At 39.3% G+C, this 22068-nt stretch overlaps 1 protein-coding gene across 30 annotated transcripts in view; it reads right to left on the bottom strand.

Moving 5' to 3' along the window:
• The window catches only part of R3HDM1 (R3H domain containing 1), a 187877-nt gene that overhangs the window by 28508 nt on the left and 137301 nt on the right, over positions 1–22068 (bottom strand). For all 30 annotated transcript variants that reach the window (XM_054477850.2, XM_063647405.1, XM_054477848.1 and 27 more), the window contains 2 exons: positions 17493–17647; positions 12706–12857 (listed from right to left, as the gene is read on the bottom strand). In XM_054477850.2, the coding sequence (XP_054333825.1) occupies positions 12706–12857; positions 17493–17647 (307 nt within the window). The remainder of the gene's footprint in view (positions 1–12705; positions 12858–17492; positions 17648–22068) is intronic.

The following is a 22068-nucleotide window of genomic DNA, read 5'->3' as shown; positions in this document are numbered from 1 at the left end:
AGCAATAAAAATTTATGGAAACTTATTTTTCCCCTTGTTATATAAATACCTAAATAGAATCCATAATTCTGTATTTTGGCTTACAAAGCCTCAAATATTTCCTATTTGGCCTGTTTCAGAAAAAGTCTGCCGACCTTAGATCTAGTAGGTGTGTTAAAGTAAATGATACCCAAATAACAGTTACAATGATTTTCAATCCCAACACGTATTGCTGCTAGTGGGGCATTACCCATTAAGATATCTCAAATCTTTCCTTAATCCTCACTTAACGTAAAATATTTGTTTCTTCTTTCAAAGTGCACCCCAGATTAATCCCCCTCCTACTGTCACTACCACAGCTGAGGATGCCACCACCTGATGCACATAATACGATATCCTTCTGCCTGGGGGTTCTTCCCACTTCAAGTTCACTTCAAAGACTGCTACTGGACTAATTTTTGACCTTTTTTTTTTAAAGAGTCTCAAACTAATTTCTTTCTATCCTAACCTAAAATTCAGATGCTCTATGGAAAGAGGTTTAAGCATAATGTTTGTTTATTTTTTTTGAGACCGAGTCTTGCTCTTTGGCCCAGGCTGGAGTGCAATGGCATGATCTTGGCTCACTGCAATCTCTGCCTCCTGGGTTCAAGCGATTCTCCTGCTTCAGCCTCCTGAGTAGCTGAGAATACAGGCATGTGCCACCACGCCCAGCTAATGTTTGTAATTTTTAGGGTTTTGCCCTGTTGGCCAGGGTGGTCTAGAACTGACCTCAGGTGATCCACCTGCCTTGGCCTCCCAAAGTGCTGGGATTACAGACGTGAGCCACTGTGCCCGGCCAAGCATAATGTTTAATAAGACAAGCAAATTGCAGAATAAAAGATTCATAAAGACTCCACATGACACAAACAAAAACAACACTGATCTCCACCTTAGAAAAAAAAAATGGCTGGGTGTGGTGGCTCTTGCCGGTAATCCCAGCACTTTGGGAGGCTGAGGCGGGCGGATCACTTGAGTTTCAGGAGTTTGAGACCTGCCTGGCCAACATGGTGAACCCCGCCTACACTAAAAACACAAAAATTAGCCAGGTGTGGTGGCGGCAGCCTGTAATCTCAGCTACTTGGGAGTCTGAGGCAGGAGAATCGCTTGAACCTGGAGGGCAGAGGTTGCTCAGTGAGCTGAGATCTCACCACTGCCCTCCAGCCTGGGCTACAGAATGAGACTCCATCTCAAAATAAAAAAACAAAGACAAACAAAAACTCTAGTGATTATATTGGTGTATAGTGACTGCTTTCCAGAAAGGGCAATGGAGGTAGAATTTTACTATTTAACTCCAGATATTTATATATGGTTTATTTATTTATTTTTGAGACAGAGTCTTCTTTTGTTGCCCAGGCTGGGGTGCAGTGGCACAATCTCGACTCATTGCAGCCTCTGCCTCCCAGGTTCAAGCTATTCTCCTGCTTTAGCTTCCCGAGTAGCTAGAATTACAGGGGCCCACCACCACATCCAGCTTATATATTTAATTTAAAAAGAAAATCTCTTTCTTTACTTCTGTTTTTTTTGGAGACAGGGGTTCTCTCTATTGGAGTGAAGTGGTGTGATCTCAGCTCACTGCAACCTCAACTTCCTGGGCTCATCCCACCTCAGCCTCCTGAGTAGCTGTGACCACAGGTATGCGCTACCACGCCCAGCTAATTTTTGTATTTTTTGCAGAGATGGGGTTTTGCTATGTTGCCCAGGCTGGTCTTGAACTCCTGAGCTCAAGCGATCCATTCACCTTGGCCTCCCAAAGTGCTGGGATTACAGGCATGAGCCACCATGCCCAGCCTAAAAGAAAAATTAATAATGGAGTTTTTACAAAGTATAAAATCAAACGTTAAAAAATTTGATTGCTAACATGGTTCATATACATGTACGCACACTGAAAAATGACTTTGGTGAGGTACATCAAAATTTATCAGTGATTATTTCTGGGTGCTAAGACTGTGGTTGATTTGTCATCAAACACTTGAAATTTCAAATATTTTCAAATTTTCTACAATGACTATGTATGTTTAACCAGAAAGACCTAAACAAGGTACATAGAGGAAAGACTGTTTTAATAGACAAAATACAGATATAAGAGAAGTATTTTTCAACAACAGAAACTCACTGAGAGGCTGAGGAAGCACCACAAATACTCAGTGTGATCAATTATGGATAAAGGGGTTTTTTCATGAAATGTTGCCTCTCTTACTCCTTAAAGGTACCTACTTAAATAATTTAAATCCAAAGTATTACTATTATCACTCATTTTGGTGAGTTCACAAAAATGAAATAGCTAAAGCACCTTCTTCCCTTCTCCTTTAACATTTTTTGGTGAATAAAACAATTTACTAATAAATTTTGCTAATAAACACATGCCTACAAAAATGGTAAAAAAGAAAAAAAAACCCAAAAAAACCAAAAACAACAACAACAACAACAAAAAACCTCTTTTATATCCACTAAAGAAGAAATGATGTTCTGAAAAGGCAATGTTTTAGCAGTGAAAGTAACTTTTTTTCTTTTACATTTTATTCCTTCAACAGTATCTTTCTTCATCTATTCTGTTAGTGCTACAAAATCATACATAGGTTATCAGCACAGATATGCTGTAGAGTATATTGGTTTGCTCAGTTTAAAAAATATTTTTATTGGTGTAAAAACACTTAACACAAGATCTATCCTCACAGAGTTTTAAGTGTATAATACAATATTTATCTGTAGACAAAGTCTTGTACAGCACATCTCTTGGACTTATCTTACAAAATAAAAATTTTATTTCTTATTACATTTTATTTCTCTAAGATGTTAGTAACTTCATTTTTAAGAACGGGAGAAGTAAAACTTTACCAAAAGATATAGTTCAGATCAAGAGACTTATTATCAACAATTATTTCAAAGGATAGCTGAGGCAAACAAAAAACTGAAAATGTAAAACTAGAAGCTTAGGAGAAATAAAATGAATACAAGAGAGGTATCACAAGTAGGACAAAAGGGACACTAGAGAAATACTAGGATACAAAAATGAGGAAAAACAGACTGTGGACAGAAAAAAGGGAAAAAGACTTGAAAGTAGGTTTTCTTTTTCATAATTTCATAAAGATTCTGTGAAACATTTTTTAAAGGTTCTTAAAAAAAGGATACAGTCTTTTCAAGTTCCTCTCTGTATGCTACCCCTTTGAGAATATAGATCAAAGACAAAGGTATTATCGTTTTGAATTTCAAGATAAAAATAGTGAAAATGAAAGGCAAAATAGGAGAAGAACCGGTAAAAATGAGAGCATTTTGAAGATATCCAACTCACTTGCCCACTTTTGAAGACTGCTGGTATCAAACTAATTTTCTCTCCACACTAAGGACTGAGAAAAATCTCATGAGTTGTTGTAAAATTAGTGTCCCTGACTAGTACTTTGCTCGCTTAAAGTGACAGTATATGTTGACTTGTATCAGGCTGTGCTCAATCTTCGTAATGATAAGTAACAACACAATCCAATCCAAACACAAAGTTGCCTCAGTGAACTGAAAGGATGAGCTGAAAGTAGACATAATTCAAATTCTACCTTTCTACACAAGGAACCTCTGTAAGAAAACAATTTTGCTAAGCAACCCAAGCTAAGTAAGACATTTTTCAAAACACTCACTTTGTGTTCTTATAGGAATCTTATTCCTTACAATCTTGTAATAAAATGAAGGCTACTACAGTCCATTTAGCATCTAAAACATAGTAAGACGGTATGGATCAAGACCCTGTAACCTAGAGTTTAAGATACACTTTCCATCTAAGATCTAGAAATTTATAAACTTGTTGATATGTAGTAATTTATAGTTTTATGTCAGGACACTGGATTTCAGATGAAAATCTACTAATAAACAGTGACAGACATCATGACTTTTCTGCTAATGTGTAAAGTTTTACTGGGCTATAGCTACTTGTGGACAGCTGACGGCATGAATAAAAACCAGACTAAAGGGCTGGTTAGTGTAGGCCAGAGGGTTTCAATTCTTGGCTCCCACTAGAATCACCTGGAGGGCATTAAAAAATAATGTTGCTCAGGCTTAAGATCAGGGCCAGACCAATTAAATGAAGATATATAGGGTTGAAATTTCAGTGTCTACACGTAAAATAGAAACAAATACATATTCTTATCCTTCTTAGAAGGACACTGTGAAGACAAACGAGATTCTAGAAATGTAAAAACTTTGCAGTATTTGTTTTTGAGAGGGAGTCTCGCTCTGTCAGTGGTGCCATCTCGGCTCACAGCAACCTCTGCCTCTTGGGTTCAAGTGATTCTCCTACCTCAGCCTCTTGAGTAGCTGGGATTACAGGTGCCCGCCAACACACCTGGCTGATTTTTGTATTTTTAGTAGAGATGGTGTTTCACCATGTTGGCCAGGCTGGTCCCCAACTCTTGGTCTCAAGTGATCACCTGCCTCGGCCTCCCAAAGTGCTGGGATCACAGCCATGAGCCACCATCCTTGGCCCTTCGCAGTATTTCTTGATAACAAAACACTATTTGAGAAGTGTTTACCATTTTCCTGACCTTGGGTAACATGATCATGAATTTCTTTGGCTTTCAGTTTCACAACAATTCTGTCCACTATGCTTTTTAAAAAACTTGGTTATCATATTGAGAAGCCAAGAGAAAGGAAAAAAAAAATCCCCCAAAACAGGAAGATAAACTCATTCATCATCTCATGAATCCACCAATCCAGCTGCCTTTCCATCTTTTTCATAACTTTGTCATGTATTTCGGATGTTATTTTAGGACTTTCTAGAGTGGCCTCACATACACATCTGTGAATTTCCTCTTTTTCTGGATGTACTGTATTGTTGATTCATTAACACTGAACTGATGGCCGGTACCAACTCATGCTTGAACACACAGCAGAGCTTTCTTGTGCTTAGTAACACAAGACAGAAAATCAGCATTGTTTGGGAGCCATTTCAAACAAAAACCAAAAAAGTGTGAACAACGTGGCACTAAATAGACTGAAAAGGACAATTGTTTATAATAGAAGAACTGAAACAGGGAGGCAGCATGTGCCTTGTTTGACCTCAGATGGGAATGTGCTTGCCTGTTGACTCAAACTTTTTTGCCACACTGAACATGTCCACGAATGAAAAAGAAAGTACAATAAGTATCAATTTAGGGGTTACAAATAATTTCATCAAATAGGCAAATTTGCAAATACAAAGTCTACAAATATTGAGAATCTGCTACACATATTTTTCTTTATGTAACTCTGAAAATTAACGTGATTTATTTTTCATTTCTCAGCTGAGTGTTCTTGTAAAAATGTAGACTTCAAATTCAGTGAGGTAAACAAAAAGATAACTTTTCTTAAACCCAAAAAGGTAGTGTCTTTGTAAAAGACACTACTGGTTTGATGAGCCAGAAAAGAACAATGACGTAGATTCATGTTACACAGAAAACATATTAATCAGGAAAAAAGTCACACTAAAAAAATTCACATCTTACTACATTTAGTCTAATTGGGAATAAGAGCCAAAATAAAAATATTTGTTGCTTTAAGGATAAACTAATGATTCTGTATGGTTTCTTCAAGCTTTCATACTTGCTTTTTGGAGAAGTATTCACTTATTACAATGATCTGGAACAGAGCTCAGAAACAGGTTAAGTGCTAAAGACATGTGAACTATTAAAACGGATGTAACAAATCCCTCAAAGACACCATAACTGTTTTTCTTTTTCTGTTTGTTTTAAACACGAGAGCTACCCTTTTAATAAAATTTCAAGTGTACAACACAGTATGACTATAGGCAAAATGTAGTACAGCAGATTTCCAGAGTTCATTCATCTTGCATAAAAGAAATGTTATATCCACTGAAGAGTAACTCTCCACTTCCTCCTCCCTGCAGCCCCTGGCAACGACCATTCTACTGTCTGCTTCTACAAGTTTGACTATTTTATTTTATGTATTTTTTGAGACAGAATTTTGCCCTGTTGCCTAGGCTAGAGTGCAGTGGCACTATCTTGGCTCACTGCAACCTCTGCCTCCCAGGTTCAAGTGATTCTTGTGCCTCAGCCTCCTGAGTAGCTGAGACTACCGGCACCACCATGCCCGGCTAGTTTTTTGTAGTTTTAGTAGAGATGAAGTTTCACCACGTTGGCCAGGCTGGTGTACACTCCTGACCTCAGGTGATCCACCCGCCTTGGCCTCCCAAAGCGCTGGGATTATAGGTATGAGCCACTGCGCCCAGCCAAGTTTGACTATTTTAGAGGTCATACTGTGGAATAAGGCAGTATTTGTCCTTCTGTGACTGGCTTATTTTACTCAACATAATGTCCTCAAGGTTCATCAACACTGTTACATATGGCAGGATTTCTGTCTTTAAAGGCTAAATAATGTTCCATTACAGTACATATATAACCTTTTTTTCTTTCAGAGAGGGTCTGGCTCTGTCGCCTAAGCTGGAATACAGTGGCGTAATCATGGCTCACTATAGCCTTGACCTCCCAGGTTCAAGTTATCTTCCCACAACTCAGCTTCCTGAGTAGACTAGCTTCACAGGTATTTGTCACCACACCCAGCTACTTTTTAAATTTTTTGTAGAAATGGGGTCTCCCTATGTTGCTCAGGCTGGTCTCAAACTCCTGGGCTCGAGCCATCCTCATGCCTTGGCCTCAAACAGTGTTGGGATCACAGGAATGAGCCATACCCACATTTTCTTTATCCATTCATCCACCAATTGACATTTAGGTTGTTTCCACATCTTGGCTATTGTGAATAATGCTGCAATGAATATGGAAGTGTAAATCTCTCTTCGAGATACTGAATTCAATTCTTCTGTGTAAATATCTAGAAGTATTTGGAATTGCTGGATCAAATGATAGTTCTATTTTTATTTTTTTAGGAACCTCTGTACTGTTTTTTCCATAGCAGCTACACCATTTTACATTCCCAACAACAGTTACAAGGGTTCCCTTTTTTCCACATCCTTACCAATACTTATTAGCTTTTGATTTTTTTGATAATAGCCATTTTAACAGGTGTGAGGTGATATCTCATTATGGCTGTGATTTGCATTCCTCTAACGATTAGTGATATCAAGCATCCTTTCACTGGCCTGTTTGCCATTTGTATGTCTTCTCTGGACAAATTTCTATTCAAGTCCTTAACCCTTTTTTTTTTTCTGAATTGTAGGATTTCCTTAATATTTTGGATATCAGATATACAGTTGGCAAATTTGCAGTTTCCATATACAAAGTTCTAGACATGTAATTCCTTCCACCAGTCCTGTAAGGTATTTCTGTCTTACAAATGAGAAAACAAAAGTACAAATAAATAACTTGTCCAAGGTCACACTGGCTTGAAGACAGGTTTTTATGATTCCAAAGCCCATTTTTCTAACCACATCATGCCACCTAATAACTAATGTTTAAAGGCATGAGTTTTAGTTATCTGAAAAATTAGCTTATTGGACCAGCATATTCCCTGGTATCAGATCAATGGGATTTCATGATGAAGAGTCTCAATGAATATAGCATGTATTTAGAGAAATTTCTCAGATAAATATCTGAGAAAACAGCAGAAGACTAACCAATCAGTCGTCAGTTACAAGTAGAGTGTGGTGAAATACACAAACAAATACGGGCTGGCACAAAAAAGTTCGGTATATCAGTTGTAATATTAAATGTGAATGGATTCTCCCATTACATGTCAGACATGATGTGCTCCTACAAGAAACCAAAACCAAGTTGTAGACATTTTATATTTAAAACTATTTATAAACTCAATTTGAGTGTGTGTATGTGTGCTATTTTGTTCATGTTGCCATACCATATCTGTGTTAGTATATGAATAAGCACAAGGAGAAAAGTGAGGAAGGAAGGACAGAAACCAGGAGAGAAACACGGGTTAACTAGCATGTGTGTGTGTGGGAAATGGTCCAGTGGTAGGGTAGGGAGAGAGAAGGAGGTTAGGACAATAAAAAACTGCCAGGATGACATAATCTTATTTATATAAAATTATGTTTGTCAAGAAATTAGAAAAACAAAACAGGATGTTTTATACTAGTATTTACTAATCTGATGTTCATGATACATTATTATGAAAAAAATGCAGGCTGGGAGCAGTTGCTCATGCTTGTAACCCTAGCACTTTGGGGGTAGAGGTGAGAGGACTGCTTGAGCCTCGGAGTTCAAGACCAGCTTGGGCAACCTAGTGAGACCCCATCTCTACCAAAAATATAAACAATTAGCTGAGTGTGGTGGTGCGTGTCTGTGGTCCCAGCTCCTTAGGAGGCTGAAGTAGAAGGATCGCTTGAGCCTGGTAGGAGAAGGTTGCAGTAAGCCATGATCATGCCACTGCCCCACAGCCTGGGTAACAGAGTGAGACACCTCAAAAAAAAGAATAAAATGGAAAAAAAAATGCAAGAGAATGTGTATTTCACTAAAACTCACCACCCAGTTCCTATATATGAGTATTTATGAGTGTATTGTTTGTGTAGCCAGGAGGCCAATGTGACAGAACACACCCTCGCCTGTGAATGCTGGTTACCTGGGGATGGGGGGCGGAGTAGGGCATGATGATTACCTTCCCCTTTACACATCTCTGTATTGCTTCACTTATATTAACAGCATTATTTATTTTATAATTTTAAAAATTATTGATGAAAAATTTAAAAAGCATAGAGAGGTTACAGAAACAAAATAAAATTGAGTCCAACAGTTAATGATGTCTATGTACATACACACATGTGCAAGCTGGCCTTTAACATTTAAGAAATATGTTCGGCTGGGAGCAGTGGCTCACGCCTGTAATCCCAGCACTTTGGGAGGCCAAGGTGGGCGGATCACGAGGAGAGGAGATCGAGACCATCCTGGCTAACATGGTGAAACCCCATCTCTACTAAAAATACAAAAATTAGCCGGGCGTAGTGGCGGGCGCCTATAGTCCCAACTACTTGGGAGGCTGAGACAGGAGAATGGCGTGAACCTGGGAGGTGAAGCTTGCAGTGAGCTGAGTTCGCGCCACTGCACTCCAGCCTGGGTGACAGAGTGAGACTCCGTCTCAACAACAAAAACCAAAACCAAAACAAAACAAAACAAAAGAAATATGTTCATTCAGTATAGATTTACCAAGCTCTGACTCTATGCTAGGCCCTGTTCCAGGTGCTTGAGTATGTATGTACGTACGTATTTATTTATTTATGAGACAGAGTATCACTCTGTTGCCTGGCCACCACACCCAGCTGGTGCTTCAGTAATTAGATCAACCACTGCTTTTCGTGTAAATATACTGAAATATGTAGGATAAAATATAATTTATATAAGCCACTAAGTCTAGATTTCTGAATTGCCTCTATTCATTAGCCCTTAGATGGTAATTCAACTATTTGATTAATAAAAATTACCAATAGTTGACTTTTTAAGTGATGGTTCCAAGTAAACTTGAAATATTATGGTGATTTGTCTACTAAATATTGCCCAGAAGCAGAAATGACATTTTCTGTAAAGACTGCTGCTATGTTTTAAAAAAATTAATCAGTTAATTATGAATTTTTTTCACCCAAAGAGATCTTTAATGAATTCTGTTTTTTTTTTTTTTTGAGATAGGTTCTTACTCTGCTGCCCAGGCTGGAGTGCAGAGGCACAACCTCGGCTCACTACAACCTCAACCTCCCAGGTTCAAGTTATTCTCCTGCCTCAGCCTCCCGAGTAGCTGGGATTATAGGCACCCACCACTGTGCCCGGCTAATTTTTGTATTTTTAGTGGAGACAGGGTTTCAACATGTTGGCTAGGCTGGTCTCAAACTCCTGACCTCAAGTGATCCACCTGCCTTGGCCTCCCAAAGTGCTGGGATTACAGGCGTGAGCCACTGCAGCCAGCCAGAGATCTTTAATTCTGTACATGACTTGACTTCCTACCAAGTAACTAGTCCAAAATGTACCAAGATGAGTCTGACAGAATACACATTCCCTGCTTCACGTACAACTCATTCAGTTTCTCACATTGGTACTCTATACTTGGAACAGATCAATGCTAGTTTGTTACATGGTGACCAATCACTACTGTCAGCTTACACCTACCTTATTTCAAGTTTATCTGCCTCATTTGGGTCACAGCTCCAAGCTGCGGGTAATTCCAAAGACTTTTTTTATTTTATTTTTTTGAGGCAGAGTTTCCCTCTGTTGCCCAGGCTGAAGTGCTGTGGTGCAATCTGAGCTCACTGCAACCTCTCCCTCCCAGGTTCAAGCAATTATCCTGCCTCAGCCTCCCGAGTGGCTGGGATTACAGGTGCTCGCCACCATGCCTGGCTAATTTTTGTATTTTTAGTAGAGTTGAGGTTTCACCATGTTGGCCAGGCTGGTCTTGAACTCCTGACCTCAAGTGATCCACCCGCCTCAGCTTCTCAAAGTGCTGGGATTACAGGCGTGAGGCACCATGCCCAACACCAAAAACTTTTAATCAAGATTCACATTGGAGGTTGTTGGAGAATCTCATCTATCTTTTAATTTCTGTGCTGCAGGCTATCCCTCAGGCCAAGGCTAGCTCTTAAAAATTTTTTATTTTCTTTGTGAAGCAGGCCCAGGGACTAAAACCAAGGATCTTTCCAAAGTGTAGTCATCAGCACCCACTTGACAGCTTTTGGATTCTGCTCTTATGCTTAAAATAAGGCTCACTATAGGGGCAGGAACATAATTATGCTCTCTCACCTGTATCCACACTCTTATGGCAAGCTCTCTCACAAGTCAAGCACACAAAATCTTTTTTGTTTCAAGGGACTGACAATATAACAAACGTGAAAAAGTGTGAAAGCCTAAGCCATCTTATGTAGGTTCTTATAGGCTTGATATCCTTCCCTCATGAAAGCCCCTCTTCCCAGTAGGCAGGCCTACAAAGGTAACTTAATACCCATCTCTCAGCCTCTGCCCCACATAGAAATGATGACTTTGGTAATATTCTCTGGTAAATAAAAAATTAAACTTTGGTTCAAAAAGTAGATAATTCATCAATTTTCTCACTCCTCATTTCACCCTACTTTAGCACAGATTTCTGCCTCTAACTGACAGTTTGGAAACTGAATTGGCATTCTAGATACCAAACTTAGATTTATCAGGGTAAAAAACTCAGATTCGGAGTATTTTTTCCTTATTTATAAAATTTAAACTCATACAACAAATGGGAAATTTAACCAAGTACATATTTCTATTTTCATTGTGTAGCAGTTTTGCCTCAAAGGGGCTGGGATTAGCTAATCTTAAAACTCCCACTAGCAAGTCATGTGGCCAAGCAATATATAACTAAACTCCCACTGTTTTCCTTATAGATAATATTTCTGACGGTGGGTAACTATATAACAGGTATTTAAAGCTGTTTTTCAGGATCCAGGGGGCAGCTCATGTCCAGTCCAAGCTGGTTGAGATCACGAACCCTTCAACTAGGCCTGCACAGGTGCCCAGAGAGTGACCTTTTGGCGTCAGAGGGCCTAAAACTCCACCTTCAGATCATGCTAACACCATTTTCTGCACACACGTCCTATGAAGAACCATGTAGCTTGATTATGCTTGTGCAGAAACCCCAATTACCTCATCTTTCCAACCTGCCAATCACCTTTCCCACCCATCAATCACATTTTCTCATACTTTAGACCACCCTACTTTCTATTCCATAAGTACCCACAAGCCCTATTTTCAGAGGCAGATTTGAGATTTGTTCTCCCACCTCCTTTCACAAGCAGCCTTGTGAATAAAATATTTTCTCTTTTGCAAAACCCATTGTCAAAGTGATTGGCTTGCTATACGCAGGCAGAATGGACTTGGTTGGTAACACAGGGATGCCAATGAGAATAAATGAATGGTTTGGTAATACATTATGAACAATGAACTAAAGGGACCCAATTCAATGAAAGATTAGTATTTTCAACACATGGCTTGTCAGGGACATTTCTGCTGATGGAATACTTCATGACTTGCTTTAATGTAGAACTACTATCATTTACTTCTCTTTCATGCCTTCCCTCCCTTACTGATGAAAAATGAGCTTCCCAAAGCCTGAAATATTCCAGCAAGATATTTCACTGCTAAAGTTATACATAGGAAATACAATTTTTCCAGACCCCTATAAAAACCTTAAATATTACACTCCAACTGTTACTCCATTTGTGTGAGTAACAGAAGACTGGCCTAATTTTTAGGCACAAGAGAGATTTGACTTGCCTTTAGTTTTTATATGGACTGCTTTCCTTGTACTGATTTTACTGAAAGAAATATACATATATATTTTTTTGGAGACAGAAGTTCACTCTTGTTGCCCAGGCTGGAGTGCAACGGTGCAATCTTGGCTCACTACAACCTCTGCCTCCCGGGTTCAAAAGATTCTCCTGCCTCAGCCTCCCGAAAAGTTGCGATTACAGGAGTACGCCACCTTGCCCAGCTAACTTCTGTATTATTAGTAGAGACAGGGTTTCGCCACGTTGGCCAGGCTGGTTTCGAATGCCTGACCTCAGGTGATCCACCAGCCTTGGCCTCCCAAAGTGCTGGGATTACAGGCGTGAGCCACCGTACCTAGCCGAAAGAAATATTTTAAAAAGTATACTGTATTATAGTTTTTTTTCTATTCTACATTACAGAATGTTCTCAAGTAATGCCCCTTAGTCAACTTTAAAACTAGCAACAGACCATAATCCTGGTAAACATGAGAAGCTGGAAGATTAGGTTACTCAGTCATACTCACCTTAAATTATTTTGTTGACCAGGTGGAATGACACTATAGTAAACAGGCATTCCGGTTGTGGGCATAGATCCTTGATTAGACTGATTAGGGAACATAACAGGCTGTTGATAAGTCTGATGGGGAATTCCTTGAGAACCTTGAGGCAGTGAAACCTAAAATTTGAAAGACAATTTCAAGAGAAAAAGGTTTTTTTCAAAGCCTTGCAAATGTTTATGTTTTCAACCTCCATAAACTTTATTTTTTTCGAGACGAAGTCTTGCTCTGTTGCCCAGGCTGGAGGATAGTGGTGCAATCTTGGCTCACTGCAACCTCTGCCTCCTGGGTTGAAGCAATTCTCCTGCCTCAGCCTCCTGAGTAGCTGGGACTACAGCCATGCGCTACTATGCCTGGCTAATTTTTGTATTTTTAGTAGAGATGGGGTTTCGCCATGTTGGTCAGGCTGATCTCAAACTCCTGACCTCAAGTGATCTGCCCACCTTGGCTTCCCAAAGTGCTGGGATTACAGGTGTGAGCCACCATACCCAGCAGCCTCCATAAACTTTTAAAGCATGAACAGTCAGAAATAAGCTAACACTGCCAACAGGCTTTCCTGTTAGCCACAGCACTACCACTTTATTTCTATGTCAGCTATTGCTTCTGGCTAGCATTTGTAAATGTATGTACTGTAGGCTGGATGCATTAAATTATGAAAAGGTTAAATTATGAAAAAGAAACTTTCCACATAAGGATGGCCATTTGATATAGAAAGAGTAACACAGTTTACCTCAGGTAGAACTAAGTAAAAATCAGGCAGGATGGCAGTGAGATGCAATGGGTCATAAAAAGTGAGAGCTTTGGAGCTTAAAGTACCTACATGTGATATCAGCTGTCTATCTAAGTGATATTGGGCAAGTGACTGTTCTGAGGCTCCTCAGCTTCTTATCAGAAGAAATGGAAACACCACCTCCATTACAAAGGAGGTATTATTTCCATTATGAGATAGCACAACTAAAGGATCTAGTTATAGAAGGCATTCAGTAAACAGTGTATCTTTCAGTTCTGTTTTCTATATCATCTAAATGAAATCGCACGAACACAATTCTGTATTGCCATTCTCTAGTTTCTACAGTTTCTAAGATAGAAACAACACAGACATAAAGGGTTCTTAATTTACAAATGTACCTCAATATTAGAGTTGGATTACAGTGATTTTGTTAAATAAAGCCAATATATATTCAATGGCCTGAAGGATCGTTATTTGAAAAAAAAAAAAAGAAAGAAAGCCGGGCTGGGTGCAGTGGCTCACACCTATAATCCCAGCACTTTGGGAGGCCGAGGTGGGAAGATTGCCTGAGCTCGGGAGTTCGAGACCAGCCTCCGTCTCTGCTAAAATACAAAAATTAGCCAGGAGTAGTGGCGCGTGCCTGTAGTCCCAGTTACTCAGGAGGCTGAGGCACAAGAATTGCTTGAACCAGAAGGTGGAGGTTGCAGCGAGTTGAGAATGAGTCACTGCACTCTAGCCTGGGCAACAGAGTGAGACTCTGTCTCCAAAAAAAAAAAAAAAAAACCACACAGAAAACCCAGTATAACCACTATAACCACTGATGATAATGATGTTAGTAATAGTAATGATAGGGAGGGTTAACATTATTGGGTACTTATTGCCATGTTTTAAGTTCTGTTCTAAGTGCTTTATGTGTATTATCTCATTAAGGCTTCTGAACAACCTAAGAAGGTATTTTTCAGTAGAGATGGGGTTTCACCATGTTGGCCAGGCTGGTCTCAAACTTCTGACCTCAGGTGATCCGCCTGCCTCGGCCTCCTACAGTGCTGGGGTTACAGGCATGAGCCACTGTGCCAGGCTTGAAGGTACTTTTTATCATCTATTTTATAGATGGGTAAATAGAAGGCATGAGTTTGAATTCTGACTTTCCCATTTAGTAGCTGTAAGACCTTAGATTAGTAAGTAGGAAACTCAGAATTCAAACCCTGTGGCTCCAGAAACTCAGTTCTAGAATCACTTCACTGTTCTCTACACCTGGCTCTATGATTTAAAAGGTAATGACTGGCTGGGTGCAGAGGCTCATGCCTGCAATCCCAGCACTTTGGGAGGCCAAGGAGGGTAGATCACTTGAGGTCAGGAGTTCCAGACCAGCCTGGCCAACATGGTTAAACACCGTCTCTACTAAAAATACAAAAATTAGCCAGGCATGGTGGCACGCGCCTGTAATCCCAGCTACTTGGGAGGCTGAAGCATGAGAATCGCTTGAGCCTGGGAGGCAGAGGTTGTAGTGAGCCAAGATTGCGCCACTGCACTCCGGCTTGGGTGACAGAGCAAGACTCTGTCTCAAAAACAAAGAGAAGGAGGGAGGGAGGGAGAGAGAGAGCGAGTGAGAGAGAGCAAGCGACCGACCACTACTAGAGAGTGTACAGGCATAGAATACACTGGAGGGAAAGTCAGAATTCAAACCCATGCCCTCTGGCTCAGGAGGTATAGGACAGATGACTTTTCTGGCTTATTTTTTAGATGACAGTTTATCACTGCCTAGCTTGTTTATCAAATGTAGTAGGAGCCATACTTTAAAGCAGATGACTATTATTGATTGCTGGCCAGAGCAATACTTCCTACAATCATTCAGGCAATCTGAGAATTACATTAAATACAATGAGAAAATAATGTTAAAATGTAAAAATGTATGGTGTAAAAATTATGACCACTATCTTAGCTCTGGAATATTTTCAATATCCAGCTAATTAAAAAAAAACTATACTAATTAGGCTGTAATTTGTTTAAAAATGACATTTCTCTTACTAGATGTAAGCCCCCGAAGATTAAGGGCAGATCTTATATGCTGAACTCTGTATTGGATTAGATAGTATAACCACAGTCTTTGAGAAAGGAAGGCTTCAGGCTTGGTGCCAATCCTGTTTAATGCTTAACTATGGGGAAACAGATGAAGGGCAGGCTCATGTGCCTAGGCTCAAGGATGGAGGATAAGGGGTCAGAAGCATGGGGGATGTGAGAGAAAATGAAGATGGAAAACCCAGTTTTTATGAAGTATCTTTTCTTTCTTTTGTAGATGTGTTCTATGGTCAAGGGTTCTCAAAACTGGACATACACTTGGTACTCGACAACATTTGACAATCTCACATTTCACACTTTAATTTCAATTTTCTGAAATTATATGGAATATGTTTGCACCTTTGCTTATATTCTTCTTCATTCTCAGAATGTCATCTTAACCAATTTACGCCCATCATTTTCTTTGAAGAGCTAAAGGTTTCTAACTTCTCAGAAGGCTTCAAATCAAGTCCTTAACCTGTTCATTGCTGTATTTCATGATCCTCTCAGTTACTCATCTGTACACTATCACCAATTTGTTTACATGTGTTCATATAAAATACACAAAATACGTGTATTTTATCTTCCCAACTAGGCTATTCCCTGTCTTCCCAACTAGGCTATTCTCTCCTTGTTGAGATGAATGAAAGTGGTCTTTGGAGTTCTCTCCTTTTTTGTGACAGAGTCTCTCTTTGTCACCTAGCCCGGAATGCAGTGGCGTAATCTCAGCTCACTGCAACCTTTGCCTCCCGGGTTCAAGTGATTCTCCTGCCTCAGCCTTCTGAGTAGCTGACATTACAGGTGCCTGCCACCATGCCTGGCTAATTTTTGTATTTTTCATAGAAATGGGGTTTCACTATGTTGGCCAGGATGGTCTTGAACTCTTGACCTCAAGTGATTCACCCGCCTTGGCCTCTCAAAGTGCTAGGATTACAGGCATGAGCCACTGCACCTGGCCCTGGCCTGGAGTTCTTAAAATCAGACTCAGCTATGAAAAAAATGAGGCTAATAAAATAAACCCTCTTGCAAATTACTCCATAAAGATAAAGGTAAAACAAATTTTTGAAAAATGTGTCATATTATATTGAAGACACGTGCTTATTCATGAAATAATAGGTATTTCTGCTTTAGAACTATAAATTAAAATCTGTAACATTTTGTTTTTATTTTTGAGATGGCGTCTGCCTGTTGCCCAGGCTGGAGTGCAGTGGTGACCCACTGCAACTTCCACTTCCCGGGTTTAAGCAATTCTCCTGCCTCAGCCTCCCGAGTAGCTGGAATTATAGGCCCCGCCACCTTGCCTAGCTATTTTTTGTGTTTTTAGTAGAAACAGGGTTTCACCATGTTGGCCAGGCTGACCTTGAACTCTTGATCTCAAGTAATCTGCCTGCCTAGGCCTCTCAAAATGCTGGGATTACAGGTGTGAGCCACTGTGCCTGGCCTAAAATCTACAACATTTTAAAATATGAGACATATCATCGCTTTTTGGGATGTAGAGGAAGGAAAAAAATCAGTCACAGCACAGAAAACTGCACATACTTCCCTATTCTATAACTACAGATTCATGGTCTATACTGTATCTCACTATTTCAAATATCTACCACTAACCTCTATTTTCCCTCCTATTCCTCTCTCCCAGCAATGAGGACTTTCTAAAGAGCTGAGGAATAGAATAAGACATTTGCTCATCTACCTATATTGCTGGAAACATAAGACAATGCCAGACAATATTTACTTGCCGATATCAATGTGTTTCAGATCCTAAACATTAATAAATGAATAATGCAATAAAGTGACGATAAAACCAAGCTTCTACGACTAATAAAACTCTTAAGACTATAAAAAGTTGTATATTACAGAAGCGTTTTTCCTGTATTAAAAGGAGACCATAGAAGATGTATTGTAGTTGTGCACTTAATTTATTCAAAATCATCTCTACCCAAAGTACATAAAAGAGACAATATACCTGATATGTTGGCACTGAAGTATAGGGGATGACCACTCCTTGAATCTGATTTCCAATGCTGTTGGGTTGGCCACTGACTAGGCTCTGACTCTGGGGTTGCTGAACTCCAACTATTCCTTGGTAGTTTTGCTGCTGGTTGGGTATAACTTGATAACCTGTAATGGTACAATGAGTTAAATCCTGCGCTGAATTCATTTCATATAGTAAGATTTAAAAAAAAATTTAAGCAAGTACTTTTATGCTCTAAAATGACAAAATTTTGATTAAATGGTAAGCCCCTAAAACCATCTATTATGAAATAACATTTTAGCCCAAGTTACCTACATTCCCTCACTAAAATATAATGAAATAAAATCTGCCTACAAAGATTTCTTCTACAATTGCAAAGATTATAGGGTCACACACTTAGATAACATAGGACAATTACTATTCAGGGCATATTACAATCGATTATGACAACTAGTTTCTCAGGACCAGGAGTTGCTACATAACATGAGCCCAGAGTAAATGGAAAATATGTAGGGCCCTTTGTTAAAAAAAAAAAAAAAAAAACTATTAAGAATTTCAAGTTGGTAACAACAGAATATTAACACAAGCATGTGGCTCTATGCATCTGCAGAGGTTCCATTCCCATGAAACTGTCCCTGCTGGGATTAAAAAAAAAAAAAAGGCAGGGGAGAGAGCCACTTATGAATGTGTCAAAGACACAGGCAAATGGAGTTATACAGTAATTTTTTAGATTATTTCTTCATTGTATGATTAAGGTCACTTGACAGATCATTAAACAAATCAAGTAAACTGCTCAAGGTCACAAAGCAAACACCTAAACTGACTGTTGGTAATTTAAGTGGTAAGTTAAGTGCACAAATTTACTTTTATCAAGTAAACTTATTTACTTAACAAGAATCTACAATGATAAGCGCTAAGTAGTGAATACGAATCGTATTTTGTCTCCTGATCCTAAGAGGATTCTTTTAAGTATACTAATTAGCTAAAGACTCATGTAAATTACTAGATGCTACCCACAAAGTTTTTTTATTTTTTAAAGAACTGGATAAAAATAATCATCTAGCTTCAGAGTACTGAAAAGTTTTTTTTGAGTTGGAGTCTCTCTCTGTCGCCCAGGCTGGAGTGCAGTGGCACAATCTCAGCTCACTGCAAGCTCCGCCTCCCGGGTTCACGCCATTCTCCTGCCTCTGCCTCCCCAGTAGCTGGGACTACAGGTGCCCGCCACTGCGCCCGGCTAATTTTTTGTACTTTTAGTAGAGACGGGGTTTCACCACGTTAGCCAGGATGATCTTGATCTCCTGACCTCGTGATCCGCCCACCTCGGCCTCCCAAAGTGCTGGGATTACAGGCGTGAGCCACTGCGCCCAGCTGAAAAGTTTTTACAAAGATGAACTGAACTAGAACACCACCTATACAGACTTTAACAGCTAAAGGGCAATGAAATTGTTTCCCTGATAACACCATAAATACATTTTGTTATCAGTTTTCATTTATATCCTCACTAATTCCTAAAGCAACAAAAATGGCAATTTCAAGTATTGATTATAGACAGCAGCATCACTGTAGTTGTCTGGTAGCCTTAATAATTCTGCTCAAGGACCAAATAATTGAATAAAATCTAGCATCTATGTTCTCTAAAAATATAACTACAAAGTATATCCAGTAACAAAGCAACACATTAAAATTAAGAAACTAAAAATCTTGGCCAGGTGTGGTGGTTTACACCTATAATCCCAGCACTTTGGGAGATGGATGGATTGGGTGGATGGAGGTGGGTAAGCTCAGGAGTTTGAGACCAGCCTGGGCAACATGGCCAAATCTTGTTTCCACAAAAAAATACAAGATAGTGCCACTGCACTCCAGGCTAAGCGACAGCGCAAGACCCTGTCTCAAAAAACAAACAAACAAAACCAACCAACCAAACAAACAAAAAACCAAAAACACAGAAAAAAACCAAAACCAAAGTAAAAATTCAGTTATAGTGAATCCCTTAACAGTGAAGGGTTTTTGTAAAATGATGTTATTTCTATGGCAAAACTACTTTATGGCCATGTTTCCAATGACTTCCTTCTCACCAATCTAACTTTGTAAAAATAAAATACTGTGTGTTCTAGTTCTTATCTGTAATAAAGTGATTGATAATATGCTGTTTGCTAAACCTTTATTCCTTGTGAATTTCCTATACTACTTAAACTTACAGGCAGGTAAAGGCTGAGAACAGAATAAACTTCTTCCTTTTTAATCTAACAATTAACATTTAACACTATTTTCAGTTCATCAAATGATAAGTATTTCAAATTTATACCCCAAATTCCAAACACCATTAAAACATACAATGACAAATTTCCACCCTTAGAAAAATAACACAGGAATGGAAATGAAATGTGAACATGAGACCTTTTTTTTTTGTGTTGGAAATGCCACCTCAACACATACACATGTCTATTGCAGCATCAGAATTTGGGTTCTGTATAGACTGGAATAATAACTTCTTATGACAGACTTGGCAGAATTTTAGTTTACTAAAATGAAAACAAACTGTATATATCTGGCAGAAATCACTGTATATAATCTGACTTAAAATAATTTGACTTAAAACAGTCATACCCCCCTAAGAAACTAAAAATGTTATGCATATTACTTTTGTAGTCTATTCAAGAAATATTCAAGGTTATAGGTTGCCTTGAAAGAAAGCTTTAAAAAGCAAAAACAAGGCCAATTTATGTGCAAATGTGCTTCTGATTTTTTTTTTTTTTAAAGACAGAGTCTCATTCTGTTGCCCAGGCTGGAGTGCAGTGGCACAATCTGGGCTCACTGTAGCCTCCGCCTCCCGGGTTCAAGTGATTCTCCCGCCTCAGCCTCCCAGGTAGCTGGGATTACAGGCACATGCCATAACGCCCGGCTAATTTTTCTATTTTTACTGGAGACGGTTTCACCACATTGGCCAGGCTGGTCTCCAACTGCTGACCTCAAGTGATCCGCCCACCTTGGCATCGCCAAGTGTTGGGGTTATAGGCGTGAGCCACTGTACCGGGCCTGATTTTTTTTACTTATCTAAATTTAACAATTTTACGAGACTCGTCTTGGAGGTCTCCTGCTTAAAATCCTCTATTATGATAAAAGGTCTGAGACAAAAGGCTTTCAATAAATACCTATAAGAAACCATGTTGTAGTGATTTAATATGGGGTCAGTAGGACTCTAGGTCATTGAATTTGTTTTTTTGTTTTGTTTTATTAGAGACAGGGTCTCACTCTGTTGTCAAGGCTGGAGCCCAGTGGCATGTTCACAGCTCACTGTACCCTCGAGCTCCTTGTCTCAACAAATCCTCCCCACCTCAGCCTCTTGAGGAGCTAGGACTACGGGTGTGCACCACCACGCCTCGTTACATCATGAAAGCTGCGTGAGTAAATTTCCAATGGCATCTTATTCTTTTTTTTGTTTTGTTTTTAGATGCAGTCTCTATCGCTCAGGCTGGAGTGCAGGGGTGCAATCTTGGCTCACTGAAACCACCACCTACTGGGTTCAAGCGATTCTCTTGCCTCAGCCTCCCCAGTAGCTGAGGCTACAGGCACACACCGCCATGTCCGGCTAATTTTTGTATTTTTAGTAGAGATGGGGGTTTCACCATGTTGGCCAGGCTGGTCCTGAACTCCTGACTTCAGGTGATCCGCCCACCTCAGCTTCTCAAAGTGCTGGGATTACAGGCGAGAGCCACCAAGGCTGGCTTGGTGTCTTATTCTTTAAAGCAGCCTAATCTCCATTAATATCCATGCCCACTAATTGCCACACACACACACAAGCACACACACACACTCTCTTACAAACACCACGTACATTTTGAAAATTTGACATGAAATATAAAACAGTTGATCTCAGCATCTAGTTATTTGTTACAAACGATAGTAAAAAGGACACCATCTGAGTTAGATAAAGATAGATATGACATGGTCCCTATCTTTGAAATTAGGCATTTTTAGCCACCACACCGTATGAGGATAGCAGTATAAATAGAGTCTTATGAAAATAAGAGGAAGAAATTAGTCCTGACTGATATTTATAGAGGTAGTGACATTTGGGCTTGCACTTAAAGGAAAAGCTCATTTCAGCAAAAATAAAAGGTTTGGAAAAAGTAAGACAGTTAATATGTTTTAATGGGGAATAGTCATGAATGAATGAATATGGTATGTGAAGTGATAAGCGGAAGATGAAGGTACAACAGAATACTGGTGAAGAAGCAAAGGTTTTACACATAGAAGAGTGATAAGAACTACCAGGAAGTTCTAGATTTTAAAGACTGTGAAAGGAGAAAAAACACTAACATCTCAGGATTTCATTCAGAAGTAGCATAAATAAGCTAGGATTGAGTTTTTGAACACAGTGGAGCTGTTAAAAATAATGATGCCAAGCACTTAAAAAATGCCTTCGTTAAGAATCTATCTTATTAATCCCTTCACGATTTTGTCCATTTTCTTATGCCACATCTCATAAAACTCTACAGGTAACATAAATGTTTTCTGGTTAGTTCTTCTCTCACGGTTTGTGTATGCCTCTTTTTTTTTTTTTTGA

The sequence above is a fragment of the Pongo pygmaeus genome, chromosome 11 (genome assembly GCF_028885625.2).
Source record: "Pongo pygmaeus isolate AG05252 chromosome 11, NHGRI_mPonPyg2-v2.0_pri, whole genome shotgun sequence".
In the NCBI taxonomy this organism is placed as follows: Eukaryota; Metazoa; Chordata; class Mammalia; order Primates; family Hominidae; genus Pongo; species Pongo pygmaeus.
The sequence above is the reverse complement of the archived record's forward strand: the minus strand, read 5'-3'. Positions and strand labels throughout refer to the sequence as shown.